This window comes from Nannospalax galili, unplaced genomic scaffold (genome assembly GCF_000622305.1).
Source record: "Nannospalax galili isolate Female #2095 unplaced genomic scaffold, S.galili_v1.0 scaffold107, whole genome shotgun sequence".
Classification (NCBI taxonomy): domain Eukaryota; kingdom Metazoa; phylum Chordata; class Mammalia; order Rodentia; family Spalacidae; genus Nannospalax; species Nannospalax galili.
In genome coordinates this window covers 2,921,605-2,935,727 of record NW_008358490.1, presented here as the reverse complement: position 1 = coordinate 2,935,727, position 14,123 = coordinate 2,921,605, and the positions used below count along the sequence as shown (strand labels likewise).

The 14,123-nt window shown below is 38.8% G+C and overlaps 1 protein-coding gene across 2 annotated transcripts in view; it reads right to left on the bottom strand.

Annotated features, from left to right (window-relative positions):
• Rps6ka5 (ribosomal protein S6 kinase A5) overlaps positions 1 to 14,123 on the bottom strand; it is a 217,371-nt gene that overhangs the window by 116,340 nt on the left and 86,908 nt on the right. For both annotated transcript variants that reach the window (XM_008821741.3, XM_029557966.1), the window contains one exon: positions 2,775 to 2,993. In XM_008821741.3, the coding sequence (XP_008819963.1) occupies positions 2,775 to 2,993 (219 nt within the window). The remainder of the gene's footprint in view (positions 1 to 2,774; positions 2,994 to 14,123) is intronic.

Here is a 14,123-nt window from a genome sequence, read left to right as displayed (position 1 = left end):
AATAAACCAAAACGTAAAAATGTGGAGATATATATTCTTTATACAGGAACTCTCTGTAGTTATATTAAATTCTCTATAATAAAAATGTGGGTTTTGTATTCTCTCTCTCTCTCTCTCTCTCTCTCTCTCTCTCTCTCTCTCTCTCTCTCTCCTCTCTCTCTCGTCTATGGTGTTTCTTCAGTCATTACACATAATGACTGGGTCCTTGAAGAATTAGACATGCAAATTCTTGCTATAACCCCATAGAAATACTAGAGATAGCCAGTTATTAATAAAATCAATAAACTATTAGGGACTTTACATGGGCTGAATTGAGGATCTCCAAAATTCATATATCGAAGCCCTAACCCCCAGTAACTTAGAATGTGAGTATATTTAGAATTAAAATGAGACCATTAGGGCAATGCTCCTCCAGGAACAGGATTGGCATACAAAAAGAGACATGAGGGGCACACACAGAGTAATGACCATGTGAAGAGGCAAGAAAAGGGACACCATCTATATAAGCTTCAAGGAAATCAATACCTGAATCCTAGACTTCCAGAACTGTGAGAAAATAAAGTTCTGTGTATAAACCAACAAGCCCAAGCTAGGGCAGTGCTTACAGATCAGTACAGGGACTAAGTGTATTAGCACCAAATATGGAAAATCACCTAGTATGCATTAGAACACTACAAACAATAACAGAACACAGTAATGATTTACAATAAAGTCTTGTTTTAAACTTCTAGAAAGTAAACTTTTAAAGTCAAGTGAAAAATGACTATCATTATGAACAGAGCAACTGTGTTAAGTAAATCTCTGTGGACAGTGCGGCATGCTTTCTAATGAACTAACCCTTACTATAGAATGAAAATGTTGCCCTGCCCACACTCTACTCTTGGGCTGGTACAAGAAACGGGGTTTCCTTATTTTATTTGTATTTCTTTATGGGCCACTGCTCAAGTATAACGATAACAGAGAAAAAGCAATTAACAAACAACGTGATTAAGGGCTGTTGAATTTAATCAAATACTTACCTACTTTTAAATTTGAAACATGACTTAAAAATATAAAGTACTCGTAATAAAGAGTAAAAACATAAACAAAAAGAAAAAAAGAGTAGAGAGAAAGGAGAGGGAGAGAGACAGTGATTGTAAAAAGCAGAAGTCAGGCTACAGTGTGACAATGCAGAATGGAGGAGCCTGGGTTCTTACAGCTTCTGGCTCATGTGACCTTAACATGATTTAATTTTATATGTTTTAGGTAAAGGGAAAGGCTTGAACAAGATAGTCACTTTTCAGACAGTGCTCAGGACTTTCCAAGGCTTCCTTGAAAATTCTTGTAGTGCGAAGATTAGAAATTAACTCAGGCTTTGTGCCTGCCCTTCAGCCCAGATTCAAGCAGCGCCTCATTTGTACATTAGCCCTGCAGTTATAAATGTTTGAACCCAATGTATTACAATGCTCTGTCCCCTGTAATATTCTTATCGATCATGCAGGTAAAGACACCGAAGAATTTCACATTAGAAATACTTAACACAGTAGACATACACAGAAAGTAGAATGAAGGGCGAATGATACTGATTCACTGGAACAATAGGAAGATGACACTACTTACAGGGATTTTGACAGGACAGGAGAGACTGTGCCTTTTACATATAAGATTTAGAATCTTATTTGATGGTAAACATTGTGCAATTAGCCTGAAGTATAACTTCATGGAAGAAAAATATGCAAATTTAGACAAATTAAGAGAATTTAATAAAATTTCCAGATTAATATTTTAAAGCTGTATCACTATTAATCATCAAATACAGAAAACAAACTTTACAATGAGTCAGACCTGAGTCCCAATGTTATTTTTCAAGTCTATACAAGACATATAACTTGAGTACATGCAGCTTCTAGCATGTCAACACAGGTGAACAGGGAATCTTGCAGTTCTGTGAGGCTCAGTGAGATCATGGATAACTCCTAGCATAATGGTAGACATGCTGAAGACACTTATGAAATTAATAAAGCTTCCACAGCACCACATGAAATTCTAGGTTATCTAATCCTCACACAATTCTAGGGAATGAGGGGAGATTAATCCACATACTTGCAAATTAAACAAGCATGGATCAAAATGGTAACATGAAATACTCAACCATGGCAAAGTGCAATACTCAAAGCATTGTCATTTACTTCTAACAGGACCAGAAAATGGTACCATTTTTCTGCAAAGCAATCTGGCAATGTATACTGAGGGTTTTTTTTTCTTCCCAACAATCATAAATAACAATCCAATTGAGAAAGGAATGAATTCATAAAGTGCCTATGGGAAATGGGAGTCATGAGAGGGTTCAATGACTACTGGCTACTCCCTTTATACACAGGTTTTCCACTAAGAAATACAGTGTTTCTAGGAATAAAATTATGTTTCCCCATTCCCGGTTTCCATAACTGTCCCCTGTCAGCCCAAATCTGTACATTCCTTAGAATTCCTAAAGCACAAATCAATCACGACCCACTTAGCCATCAAGTTCCTCACATTGCATGACCGCACATCATTCAGGGAGAATACTCCTAATGATATACCTTTTCTTAAGAGTAATCAAGGAGTGTGGAACAGAGGTGTACAATTTCTTCACACTGCTGAATCTCAAATCCAGAGCAGCACAAGATGCTAAAGGAAATGCCACCACAAAAAGAAGAATGAGAGGCAAAACAATGTATCTAACTCTGCTGCCACCACAGGAGTTACAACTCAAGACCTAAAGAAAAATGTTTTCATAAACAGTGGACACTTACCTAAGATGAGATGAAGTTTGGTTTCTGTCTGGAAAGCATAGTGCAGTGTCACCAAAAATGGTGACTGTCTAATGTGCTCTAGAACCTGTCGTTCTGTCTTCGTATGCTCTGTGGTTTTAGCCTTCTGAATGATTGTTGCCTTTTTCAAAACTTTCATTGCATACAGCTTTCCAGTATCATGACCACTTATTTTACGAACTAGAAACACTTTTCCATAAGCTGAAAAGGAAAAAAAATTAAATTGCTACATTAGCAAATGGCAATTTATGGAAATAAAATTTAGTATACCCGCCCAACACACACATAAAAACACTCTTTGAAAAGAAACGTATCCTTGGTGCTACTTCAAATAGTTCTTTGATAAATTTCTTCAACCTTTTACCAAATATATTTCTAGGTCTAGCCCTCAGTATTTACATGTTTAGCTACTGTTGATGAAGTTATGTTTTCATTCTTTAAACGTTATTCTCTCTTCAGGATTTTTAGCTGGAAGAAACTAACTGTTATTATGGTCAGCCAACCACAGTCCAATTTTGGAATAAGTAGGACATTTAGACATCAGATAAAACCTCTAGGTATATATTTATATTTATATATTTGCTTAATTTTGCTCCTTTTTTTCCCTTTCTTTTTTTTTTTTTTTTGAGTCAGAGTCTCAGTATATAGCCCAGGTTGGACTTGAACTTGAACTTATATCGTTCTATCTCAGTCTCCCAAGGTATGGGATTGCAGGCAAATGCCATTACATTATGCCCAGTCTTCAAGACAGTTTTCTTTTTCCTTCTTACATTTTCATGTTTGTGCATATGTAATGAACATATATGTATGTTTGCAGGTGGAGGCCAGAGGTGAGGTTGTATATCAGGAGTCATCCTCAATAGCTCTTCTACCTTAAGTCATTGAGGCAGGGTCTCTCAATCAAATCCAGGGCTCACTGATATGGCTAGTCTTGCTAGCCAGCTTACTTTAGGGGATCTCCTCTCTCTGCTTCTGGAGGCTAAAAGTACAGGTGGGTCACCAAGACCTCCTGGCATTTATGTGGGTTCTGGGGATCGAAACTTCAGTCCTTAGTCTTATGTGCCCAGTGCTTTAACCATTGAGCCATTTCCCCAGTCCTCCAAGACTGTTCTTAATAAGAGTCTCATACATGCAAATAAATGAAGTACTCGTCTACATTTTTTTTTTTTTTTTTTTTGTCTTTTTGAAGCAGAGTCTCCCTGTAGCCCCAGCTGTCCTGGAACTCACTATGTAGACCAGACTGGCCTTGAACTCACAGAGATCCGCCTGCCTCTGCCTCCCGAGTGCTGGGATTAAAGGTGTGCACCACCACACCTGGTGTATTCTTCTACATTTATTCTTAAAAACCAAAGCAATAGTAACTGACATTCTATAAAACAAAGGAGATCTTTAGACTTAAATATTAGACAGACACTCCTTTTTATTTCAAGCAGTAAATTCTTGATTTACTGGATCAACTTCACCATGCTTTTCATAAGTAAAGTCTGTGGGGGGCGGGGAAATCTTGTGTGTGGTATGCCCTGAGAGTGGGGCAGCTTCCCTGCATTTATTTCCCAAGGGGTGAAAAGAAGAGGAGGTGAGAGGAAAAGGGAGCAGGGAAAATAGGCAAAGAGAAAGAGGAGGAGGAAGAGGAGGAGCACGATGGAGGAAGATGACAACAACACAAAAGAAAACCAAACACACTATAAAAGGCTTTGAAGGAGGCAGGCTCCAAATTCATCCCCCTTGAGAAATACAAATGTGGCTTAGAATGGTTATACTTGTCCAGTTTCACTTCAGGAGTTAAATGCTTTAATTTAGACCACTTTGAAATGGGCTTAATTTTTGATCCAGATCCCTGTTACCTACCACACACCCTACCCTGTTTATACCTCCTTAGTATTTAGCACATAGTTCTATTATAATCCAGCTACTGGAATAGGAGAGCTTTATTGGAAGGGCTCTCATATTCTGTATGAGATTTAGTTCCATTCTTCAGGAACTAGGTAAGTATCAACACAAGATATAGCATGAATCAGTGCTAGACTAAACCAATCCTGAGGAAGAGAGGCCAACACTTGAGAAGGATGCACCTATGCCAAGCTCTAAGCTAAATTTACCCTTGCATGTACTGATTCATTTAATCCTCACCACAGCCAATAAAGTGGTATTTCAGCAATTCTATTTCACACATAAGGAAATGAGCTCAAAAAATTAAGGAACTGAACAAAAGACTTAGTCAAGAAGTGGCAGAGAAAAACTAAACAAAACATGAGTAGAGAAGAGTCAGTCCCGTGCTTGACTCCACTCCTTCCAGAGGTTCTCCATCATCAGGATCCTGGCTCAAAGAGGCCCAAAGAGGGTTCTGATTCTCTGGCTTCTTCCTGGCTCCCTCATTGCCTTTCACTTAAGACATTCCTAGGATAATGAGGCTGAAGTTTTCAGAAGAGGAAACAACAATAAAAACAAACCAGGATAAAGCTGCAGCACTGATTCAAATGCAAGTAGTGTGACTCCAGGGTTCACACATTATCTGTAAATGAATAAAAAAAATTTTTAACTTAAAAAAATTCCTCATGAATGTTAAGAATCTGATTTTCTGGATTATAATAAAACCAGTACTATAAACATGCTGAACATACTCTGAAAAAAATGGAAAAAGCTCAGAAAAATCCATGTTGTACTTAAGTGTGTGTAATAACTGCAGGGTGAGACCTGAGAAAGGCAGACATGAATCAAGCAAGGATGCTGGATGAGGGAGAGTATGCCTTATATACGATCTCTAGATGGGGGACGAATTTACACTGAAGGTCATCTGGGTACAAACACTTGACTAGATGGGACTTAATGTGTATAGTGGAATACATGAGGTCCAGTGGGGGAACTGGAGGCACGGATGGGGGAGGGGGAGTCTAAATTTGATTAAGAACTGTTTTTAAAAACTACAAAAGCTCAATAATTTTTTTTTTAAAAAGGAAGTAACTTTTCAGAATCTAACAAATCAACCTAAAGAATAAAAACAGAACAGCATCTCCTATACAGAAGCAATGAAGGGAAGACAGAAAATATTCTAATGAGGTACATATCATCTTCCAAAAGAGAAGCCACATGCAGACTAGAGAGGAATGAAGTCCTACCCAGGCAGTCTTGGTCTTTTAGGTTCCTTACCTACACACAATACCTACTTCAAATTTATGTTCTCCCAGATTCCAATCTCTACAATGCTATGGTCCTAGGAACTATGGAATCCATGTAGTCTCTTGAATGTGAACATCCTTTCTACATCACCCTAATCAGTCTTTTCCTAAAACTCCAAGTTGGTCTGTAACCAAAACTGTCCATTCTGTGACAAACTGCCAGATGTAAGCATTTAATAATTAACTATTTGTCAGGTAGTTAAATCACATAATGTGACTCATAAATGCCTCATAAGAGGGTTGGGAAAATAATCTCAATTTATAAAGGAAACTAAAATATGGAACAACTGGTCACTTGTCCAGGATCATACTTTCCCAAGATCATTCAGCCCAACTCCTAAGCTTACAACTGCTTGCTCCAACTGCCTCCCTTAAAATAAGTGATTTCATCAGTGAATAAGGAGTCAGACACTAAAACAGAAGTCATAGCACAGGTGTTTTAACAGTAGAATAGACCTACGGTTACTACTTCTGAGATAAGAAAATTTTACAAAGTAGTCTACTTTATTGATGGTCAACTCTAAATGGTAGAAAAAATGTGCTTCATATTGAGCAGAAACAAGTTTATTTATTCATCTTCTGGCTCTTCTATACTCTTTGGAGTGAAATGAAACAAATGGAGTGCCACTGAGAAATTTTTGTCCCTAGGTCTCTTCTCACCTTGCTTTTGGATGATTATCATTTTGTATCAGGTTTTTTTCAGTCTCTGAGACAGGGTCTCCCTGTAGCTCCAGGTGACCTAGAACTCACTATGCAGACCAGGCTGCAGATCCTCCTGCCTCTGCTGAGATTAAAGACATGCAGCACCATGCCTGACTTACTAACAATTTTAAAATAAGACATTCATGCTGCCATGTCAAAACCTCGAGCAAGTTCATGGTTTTTTTTTTAGCCAAGCTACAGTAATTGCTTGCTGAAACAAACTGAACCTTTCATTTTCTTTGTAAAATTTGAATTATTAAAAATGTTAAAGGGAGCCAGGTATGGTGGTACATGCCTTTAATCCCAGCACTCGGGAGGCAGAGGCAGGCGGATCTCTGTGAGTTCAAGGCCAGCCTGGTCTACATAGTAAGTTCCAGGACAGCTGGAGCTACAGGGAAACCCTGTCTCAAAAAGACCCCCCCCGAAAAAAATTTAAAGGGAAAATAGCTCAGTGGGTAAGAGCTTTTGCTGTGCAAACATGACCTAAGTTTAAATTCCCAGCACTAGATAAAAACCCAGGTGTGGCCATGCACGCCTGTAACCCCAATGCTGTGGGGGCAGAGACAGAAGGATTACTAAGAACTAGTAATCCACCAGCCTAGTCTCAAGGGAATAAGGTGGAGCATGCTAGAGCAGGACACCCAACATTCTCTTCTGGCCTTTACAAGTGCGCGCGCGCACACACACAGTCACACATACACAAACAAAAATATATTAAGTAAATAAAAACATTCAAGTAGCATTTAACTTTTAAATTTTAATAAATTTATTTAAAATATTCTTATATCTATAAAAGTATCAATTCTTAAAGTATTACAGGCTGAATATGAAATGCTCTACATAGGCTCGTGTGCTGAGAACACTTGTTGGCAAGCTGATAGCTTTATTCTTAGATGTGATGCAAACTTTAGGAGGTAGGAACTAGCTGGAAGTTTGAAGGTTAGTATACCTGATTCACTGTCTCTTCCTGCCTCATCACAGGCTCAGAATCAATGAAGTCAAGGACTGGGAAATCAACAAAGCCAAGAACCTCTGAAACTGTGAGCCAAATAGCTGCTCCCTGTACTGTTCTCTCAGGTATTTAAATCACAGTTATAGAAAGCAATGAACAAAGAAACTATACAATTAAATGTATATAAAATGTTGTATGTATATTTGTTCACATGCATTATTCTGGATGAAGCAATCACAGGCCATAAAAAGTTGAGAGCCACCGTTCAGAAAAACCCTGGTTTATGTCCTTTCTTGTGGTGCTCAACCTGGACATGATACTCTCACTGGGATCCCAATGATACAACCACCTTGAGACCACTGTTTCCTGCCACTAAAATTTTTATTAATGCTATTTAAAACTATACATTGTACAATCTCTTATTAGTTGTGTTATTTTAGTTCATATTAAACTGCTGCTTTAAAAAATAGAAATTTCAGGGCATGGTAGTGCATGCCTTTAATCTCAGCACTTGGGAGGCAGAGGCAGGTGGATCTCTGAGATCAAGGCCAGCCTGGTCTACATAGTGAGTTCCAGGACAGCTGGGGCCATAGGGAGACCCTGTCTCAAAAAGACCAAAAAGAAAAAAAAAAAATAGCAGAAATGCTGTTACCATACTTAGTCAATTCCCAAGACTGATACTCCCCTTTCTGTAAATGCCTCCTGGGTAGTGAACCCAGTGACCAGTTCACTCACATGCTTCTGCCCTCATGCTTCCCACAGTCACTGATACTTGCTGCCCTACAGGTTTATGCTTTCTATATATGCTGTATATACACTGTAATTAAATATTACATAAACCAAAGAAATGTGAATATGAGAAAAATGAATGCTTTGAACAGATCAGATAAAAGCAAGCCACTTAAAAAGGAACTGCTGAAAAATTAAGTGTGGGTGAAACAACTAAAAGGCTAGGGGAAAAATTGAAAATCTAAAGTCTCTCTACTCAGTTACTTTGAATATGTTTAGTTTTTACTCCACTTCAAAGAATCTGAAACTGTTAATTTTAGATGATGCATTACAAGTATGATTTTTAGCTAAATTATCCATTACTTATGAACCAATTCTCAAAACTGTATGTTTATATATGAATACTAGCAACGAATATATAGGGTACATTTTAAGTAAAAAATAACCTTCCAAGAAATGCATGAATCTATCCCTTTTCAATGATCCCTATTTTCTTTGATTAACCACAAGTTTCTATTGTGTCAGAGGAGTTTCTATGAACTCAAGGGCTACACTTGATGAAATGCAACTCTCTTCCCATTCTGGATTAGCAGAATCTTGTTAAATTTGGCCAGATACAGCAATCTTTCTAGCTATGCTTCTGAGCTGGCTTTCATCCTCAACCTGATAAACGTGTGTGTGTGTGTGTGTGTGTGTGTGTGTGTGTGTGTGTGTGCTCGCATCTAACTTACTAAAATATCTTTTGTGTTCAAAACATTTGATTCTCCATTGTTCTTACGAATCAAAGCATTCTTAACATAACCTCAAATTTTTTAATTAGTTGGCTTATACCTATCTCTCCATAGTTCCACCTTAACACTTTGTTAACTCCTGCAGACCCTGGTTATATCATCGTTTTCTGACTTCCTAGACAAGCATAGTTCTTTCTATTTTAGGCTCTCATAACTCTATGTATTCCTCTATCACAGAAATTATCAAAAATGTAATTTTATATGATTTCCACTACATAATGAACTAACAAAATCAGGTACTAGGTATGATTTTGCTCATTTTGCATCATTAGCAAAGTAGCCATGGAACTGACACATAATAGAAGCTCAATGCTAAATCCACTCAAAAAACTGAATAACCAAGTAAGTAAAGAGGAATATACCAGAACCAGAGATGGCTAGAGTATTACCAAACATTCCCCTCTCGGTTGATGACTTTGACTTAAAATTGAAGCTGGGTTTTAATAGAGGAATTCAGTAATTCAGATTTGTAGTACAGAGCCAAAACTGACCAACTCTTTCCCTTTTGGGAAAGGCAATGAATTGTCATGAAGTAATCACTTTTAAATTTGGTGTTAAACCTGAGTTCTGGCTACATTTCCTCATGAAAATGAACTCAGGAAACCTAGCTGCCACCACTTTAGGACAGGAAAATATCTTAACATAGTAGCATCTATATATGGCTATTGCTTATAATCTGCCACAACTGTGTAAGAAGTAATTACAATGTCTGGCCACATCCCCTTCTCACATACTATTTAACTTGGAGAAAGATCTGCTTTCCCACACTTAACATGTCCTAGCACAAGCTCCCAGCTCTAAAAAAAAAAATTAATCTACCTGCCCATGCCCATTCACCTCCCTGCAGTCTTACTTTTCCTGTTGCTGTGATAAAATACCCTGACACAAGCAGACTATAAGAGAAAAGTTTATTCTGGCTCACAGTTCAAGGTATAGTACATCACAGGGAAGTTAAGGAGGCATCAGGAGCTTGAAGCAGCTGGTTACACTGTAAGCATAGCCAGGAAGCAGAGAGCGGTGGGTGGATGGATGAATGCTGTTAAGTTTCCTTTAAACAAAACAGGATCCCATTTGGGGACTGGGCCCTCTCACAGCTGTAGTGACACCCCACCTTGTCCTTGTACTGCTTACTAACAGTCAAGTAACAGGCTCCTGTCACTTGGCTCACTAAGCGCTAACAGACTTCTTTGAACTTCGTTGAAGTAAAGGCTTGAGAAGGGGAGCAGTCTGCTCCCAGGATTCAGGGTATAGACTGATTAGACAGATGTCCTTGAGATGCCAGGGAAAGTAGGTAGGCCTTCCTTTTATGTTTCTGCATACATCAAAGGAGGTCTGTTATTGGGCCAGTCGCCATGGCCGTGGGCTTGCTGTGCTGCTTTCTCACCGTTATGATGGGAAAATTTTTATGTGTTTTGCACTTACTATATGTAAACTGTGTGGCCTTCAAACACTGAGCTTCCAATAAAGGCTCTCAGAAGGGCAATGAAATTGCTCCCAAGCAGGATTGCTGGGAGATTCTGGTCTAATCTCAGTTTTTCGGCACTGGTCAAGCAGGGGGGCTACACATGGTGGTGGGTCTTCTCACATCAATCAATACAAGCAAGATAATCCCCAAGAGGCATACCCAGAGGTCCATCCTCCAGGGGATTCTAGATTATCAAATTGACAATTGACCCCTACACCTCATTCCCCAAATACAACAGAAATAGAGCCAAATAAGAAATACCTTCTCAAACTCTAAATTTCAAATGTCCTGCCCTTAAGAGCATCTTTGCTGGATAGCTTCATGCCTGCTAAATGCACATAGTAAGTAATCCCTGAGCAGTAAACATTAATGTCCCAGTAAAACTACCACTATTTAAAAAGATTCTTAGGGAAGTAGCTTCTCTTCAGTGTTACTGCAGCACAAGCTGTCCCCCAAAAAGTAAATACAGTTCAACTGAAAAAACTGAACATAATTTTGTACTTCTAAAGACTCAGTAAAAATTCGATAAGACCTCATAATCTTAAAAAAAAAGAAAAAAACAGCTTACTGTCCACTCTAGGAAATTCTCTAAAATCAACACTGTGACACCATAGCAGTAATTAAATTCTACTCAGAAGGGTTTTGATAAGTTGAAGACCAGCAAGATGGCTCAGCAGACAAAGGTGCTTGCTACCAAACCTGAGTACCGAAGTTCAACCCCTGGGGTAGACAAGGTGAAAGGAGAGAACTGACTCCTGCAAGTTGTTCTCTGACCTCCACATACACACCGTGGCACACACCTCCAAACACATCCACATACACAATTAATAAATGTAATAAAAAATTTTAACTATTTCAGTAAATTGACATTTGATCTTTGTGCTTGATAGCTTTAGTGTCAACTTGATACACCTGGATTGAGGGAGCCTCAATTGGGGAATTTCCTCTATTGGACTGGCCTGTGGCCATGTCTGAGGGGATCTTCTTGATGAGTGATGTGGGAGGGCCCAGCCCACTGTGGGTGGTGCCACCCCTGGGCAGGTGGGTCTATGTTGCATAAGAAAGCAGGCTGAGCAGAGGCCAGGAGAACAAGCCAGTAAGCAGCGTTCCTCCATGGCCTGTGCTCCAGCTCCTGCTTCCAGGTTCCTGCCCTGAGTTCCTACCTTGGGCTCCCTGATGAACTGCGACCTGGGAGATGTAAGCTGAATAAACCCTTTCCTCCCCAAGTTGGTAGTGGTCAGAGTGTTTTGTCACAGCAATGGAGAAACAAACTAGGACAATCTTCTATCACCTTAAAATTTTTTTCTTAACATTTATTATTTATTGGTTGGAGGGAGCATGCGTATGTCATGATGTACATGTGGGGGTCAAAGGACAATTTGCAGGAATCAGTTCTCTCCTTCTATCATGTAGGTCCTAGAGATTGACTACAGGCCATTAGGCTTGGCAACAAGAGCCTTTACCCACTAAGCCATATCACTGCTCTTTCTGTCACTTTAAATAGACTATATAAAAAAGAATTGCTTTCAAAAATATCTTTCTTTTGCCAAAGATGCTATTCTCATTATTTAATGCTCATTTTAAGAGTCATCTGATAACTTCAGTTCTTGTTAAAAGTCTATACACCAGTGTTTTTACAAACACTGGACTGTGTCCCACTAGTGGATGATGGTATCAATATAATGGGTCTTCCAAGCATTTAGAAATAGAAGTAAGACCAAGCATACTAAAAGCGTTTCTTGAAACATGTGTTTCCACTTCCTACACATATACATATATGCAAGTATATCTGAATGTAAACAGATATGAGCACATGGGAGAGGAGAAGGAAGGGCAATATAGTGGTGAAAAACAGACTATGGAGTCAGACTGCATGGGTTTAAATTCTAGATAGGTGAGGTGAAAATATTTAACACATCTGTGTCTCAATATCTGTTCCCTATGGGCAATAGTTTTAAAACAACAATAAAAAAAAACTTGAAAAATCCCTTTAAGTCCCCAAACAACACAGGCTATTGCCACTGCTTTAATTGCCCAACAGAACCAGATGATAATACCTATTGCTCCTATTGCTGAAGACAACACATGTTTTGGTGATAAGAGAAATCAAGCTGGAACTGTGCCAGAAGCTTCTTTCCTGTGGGTTAGCCCTCATAGTGTCAGAAAGTGCTACGCAAGCTGCTGGGGGAGAACTGACATCAATGGTTTTTATTCAGCTTTGAACTCTCCATGTTAACACTACTGACCTACAGGTGAGTAGTGTCTACTAGTGCAATAGTAGAAAGCCTGTTACAAGGATAACCAACCACTTTCTGAGCAGGTATGAGGCTTGTTCCACATTTAGTACTGTAAACCAAGTCAAAAGCCCACAGATAGGGAGGTCTAATAGGCCCTAGTTTAGAAGCTACTGTTACTGTTTTGCTAAATGGACATCAAGTACCTTTTGATGACAAATTAGTGATGCAGTCAACTTTGGTCAAATAAGCTTTTTTTCAGTGGCTAGTAGTTACTACAGAGAGCCATAACTGGTCAAAGTGCTGAGAATTAAGTAACTGTTGGGTGCTCAGTCATAAATGAGACATTGATATCGCCTCCTCCAAAGTTCAGGGAATACACAGTAGAGGGAGTAGGAAGATTATAAAAAGCAAAAATAGAGTATTATGGAATGATAGTTTCCTGGCATGAAATGGCCTCTGCACTCCTGAACTCACAGCAGATGTGATTCCTTGCACAAGACTTGTACCAGATTAGGCCTGCCAATATCTTGTCATGCAGACAAGGAGAAGCTCATGAGGCCCCCACCCCTTCATAAGGATCTACAGGCAGCTCATGGTTGTTAGGGTAGGGTGAAAGATTTTCTGTAGCAGTGCAGTCACTGGTAATATGCCCATGATCCTGTAATTAAATTCCCTGGGTCACCACCACCACCAACAACAACAACAAAATGATATGAAAAGTAGAAAATGGCCGGGCGTGGTGGCGCACGCCTTTAATCCCAGCACTTGGGAGGCAGAGGCAGGCGGATCTTTGTGAGTTTGAGGCCAGCCTGGTCTACATAGCAAGTTCTAGGACCGCTGGGGCTACAGGGAGACCCTGTCTCAAAAAGACAAACCAACCAAAGAAACAAAATAAATTTCACAATTTTTTTACTTTAGTCATTAAATTTATATTTAAGAAGTCAAAATTGAGGAACAAACATACATGTATATTGATAGTTTTGAAAGCTTTCTACTTTTGATCTCAATTTATTGAAAAAATATTTGAATCATAGATAAATTAGAAAATTCAGCAAGGCTATATACCTATAGTGTTTTATCCATTTGAGGACAAAACTTGTTTTGATTCTCAGAAAGAAGGGTGTATCAAATTGTATAAGATTATTTTCCAGGAGGGTGTCTCAAAGAGCTTCCTTAGCCACTTTCTACGACTCACACATAGTTGTTAAATAATGAACACTATCTTTCATTTCTGAATTTCAGTCTATACAGCTCAACAGTATTTTTTCAATAAATTGAG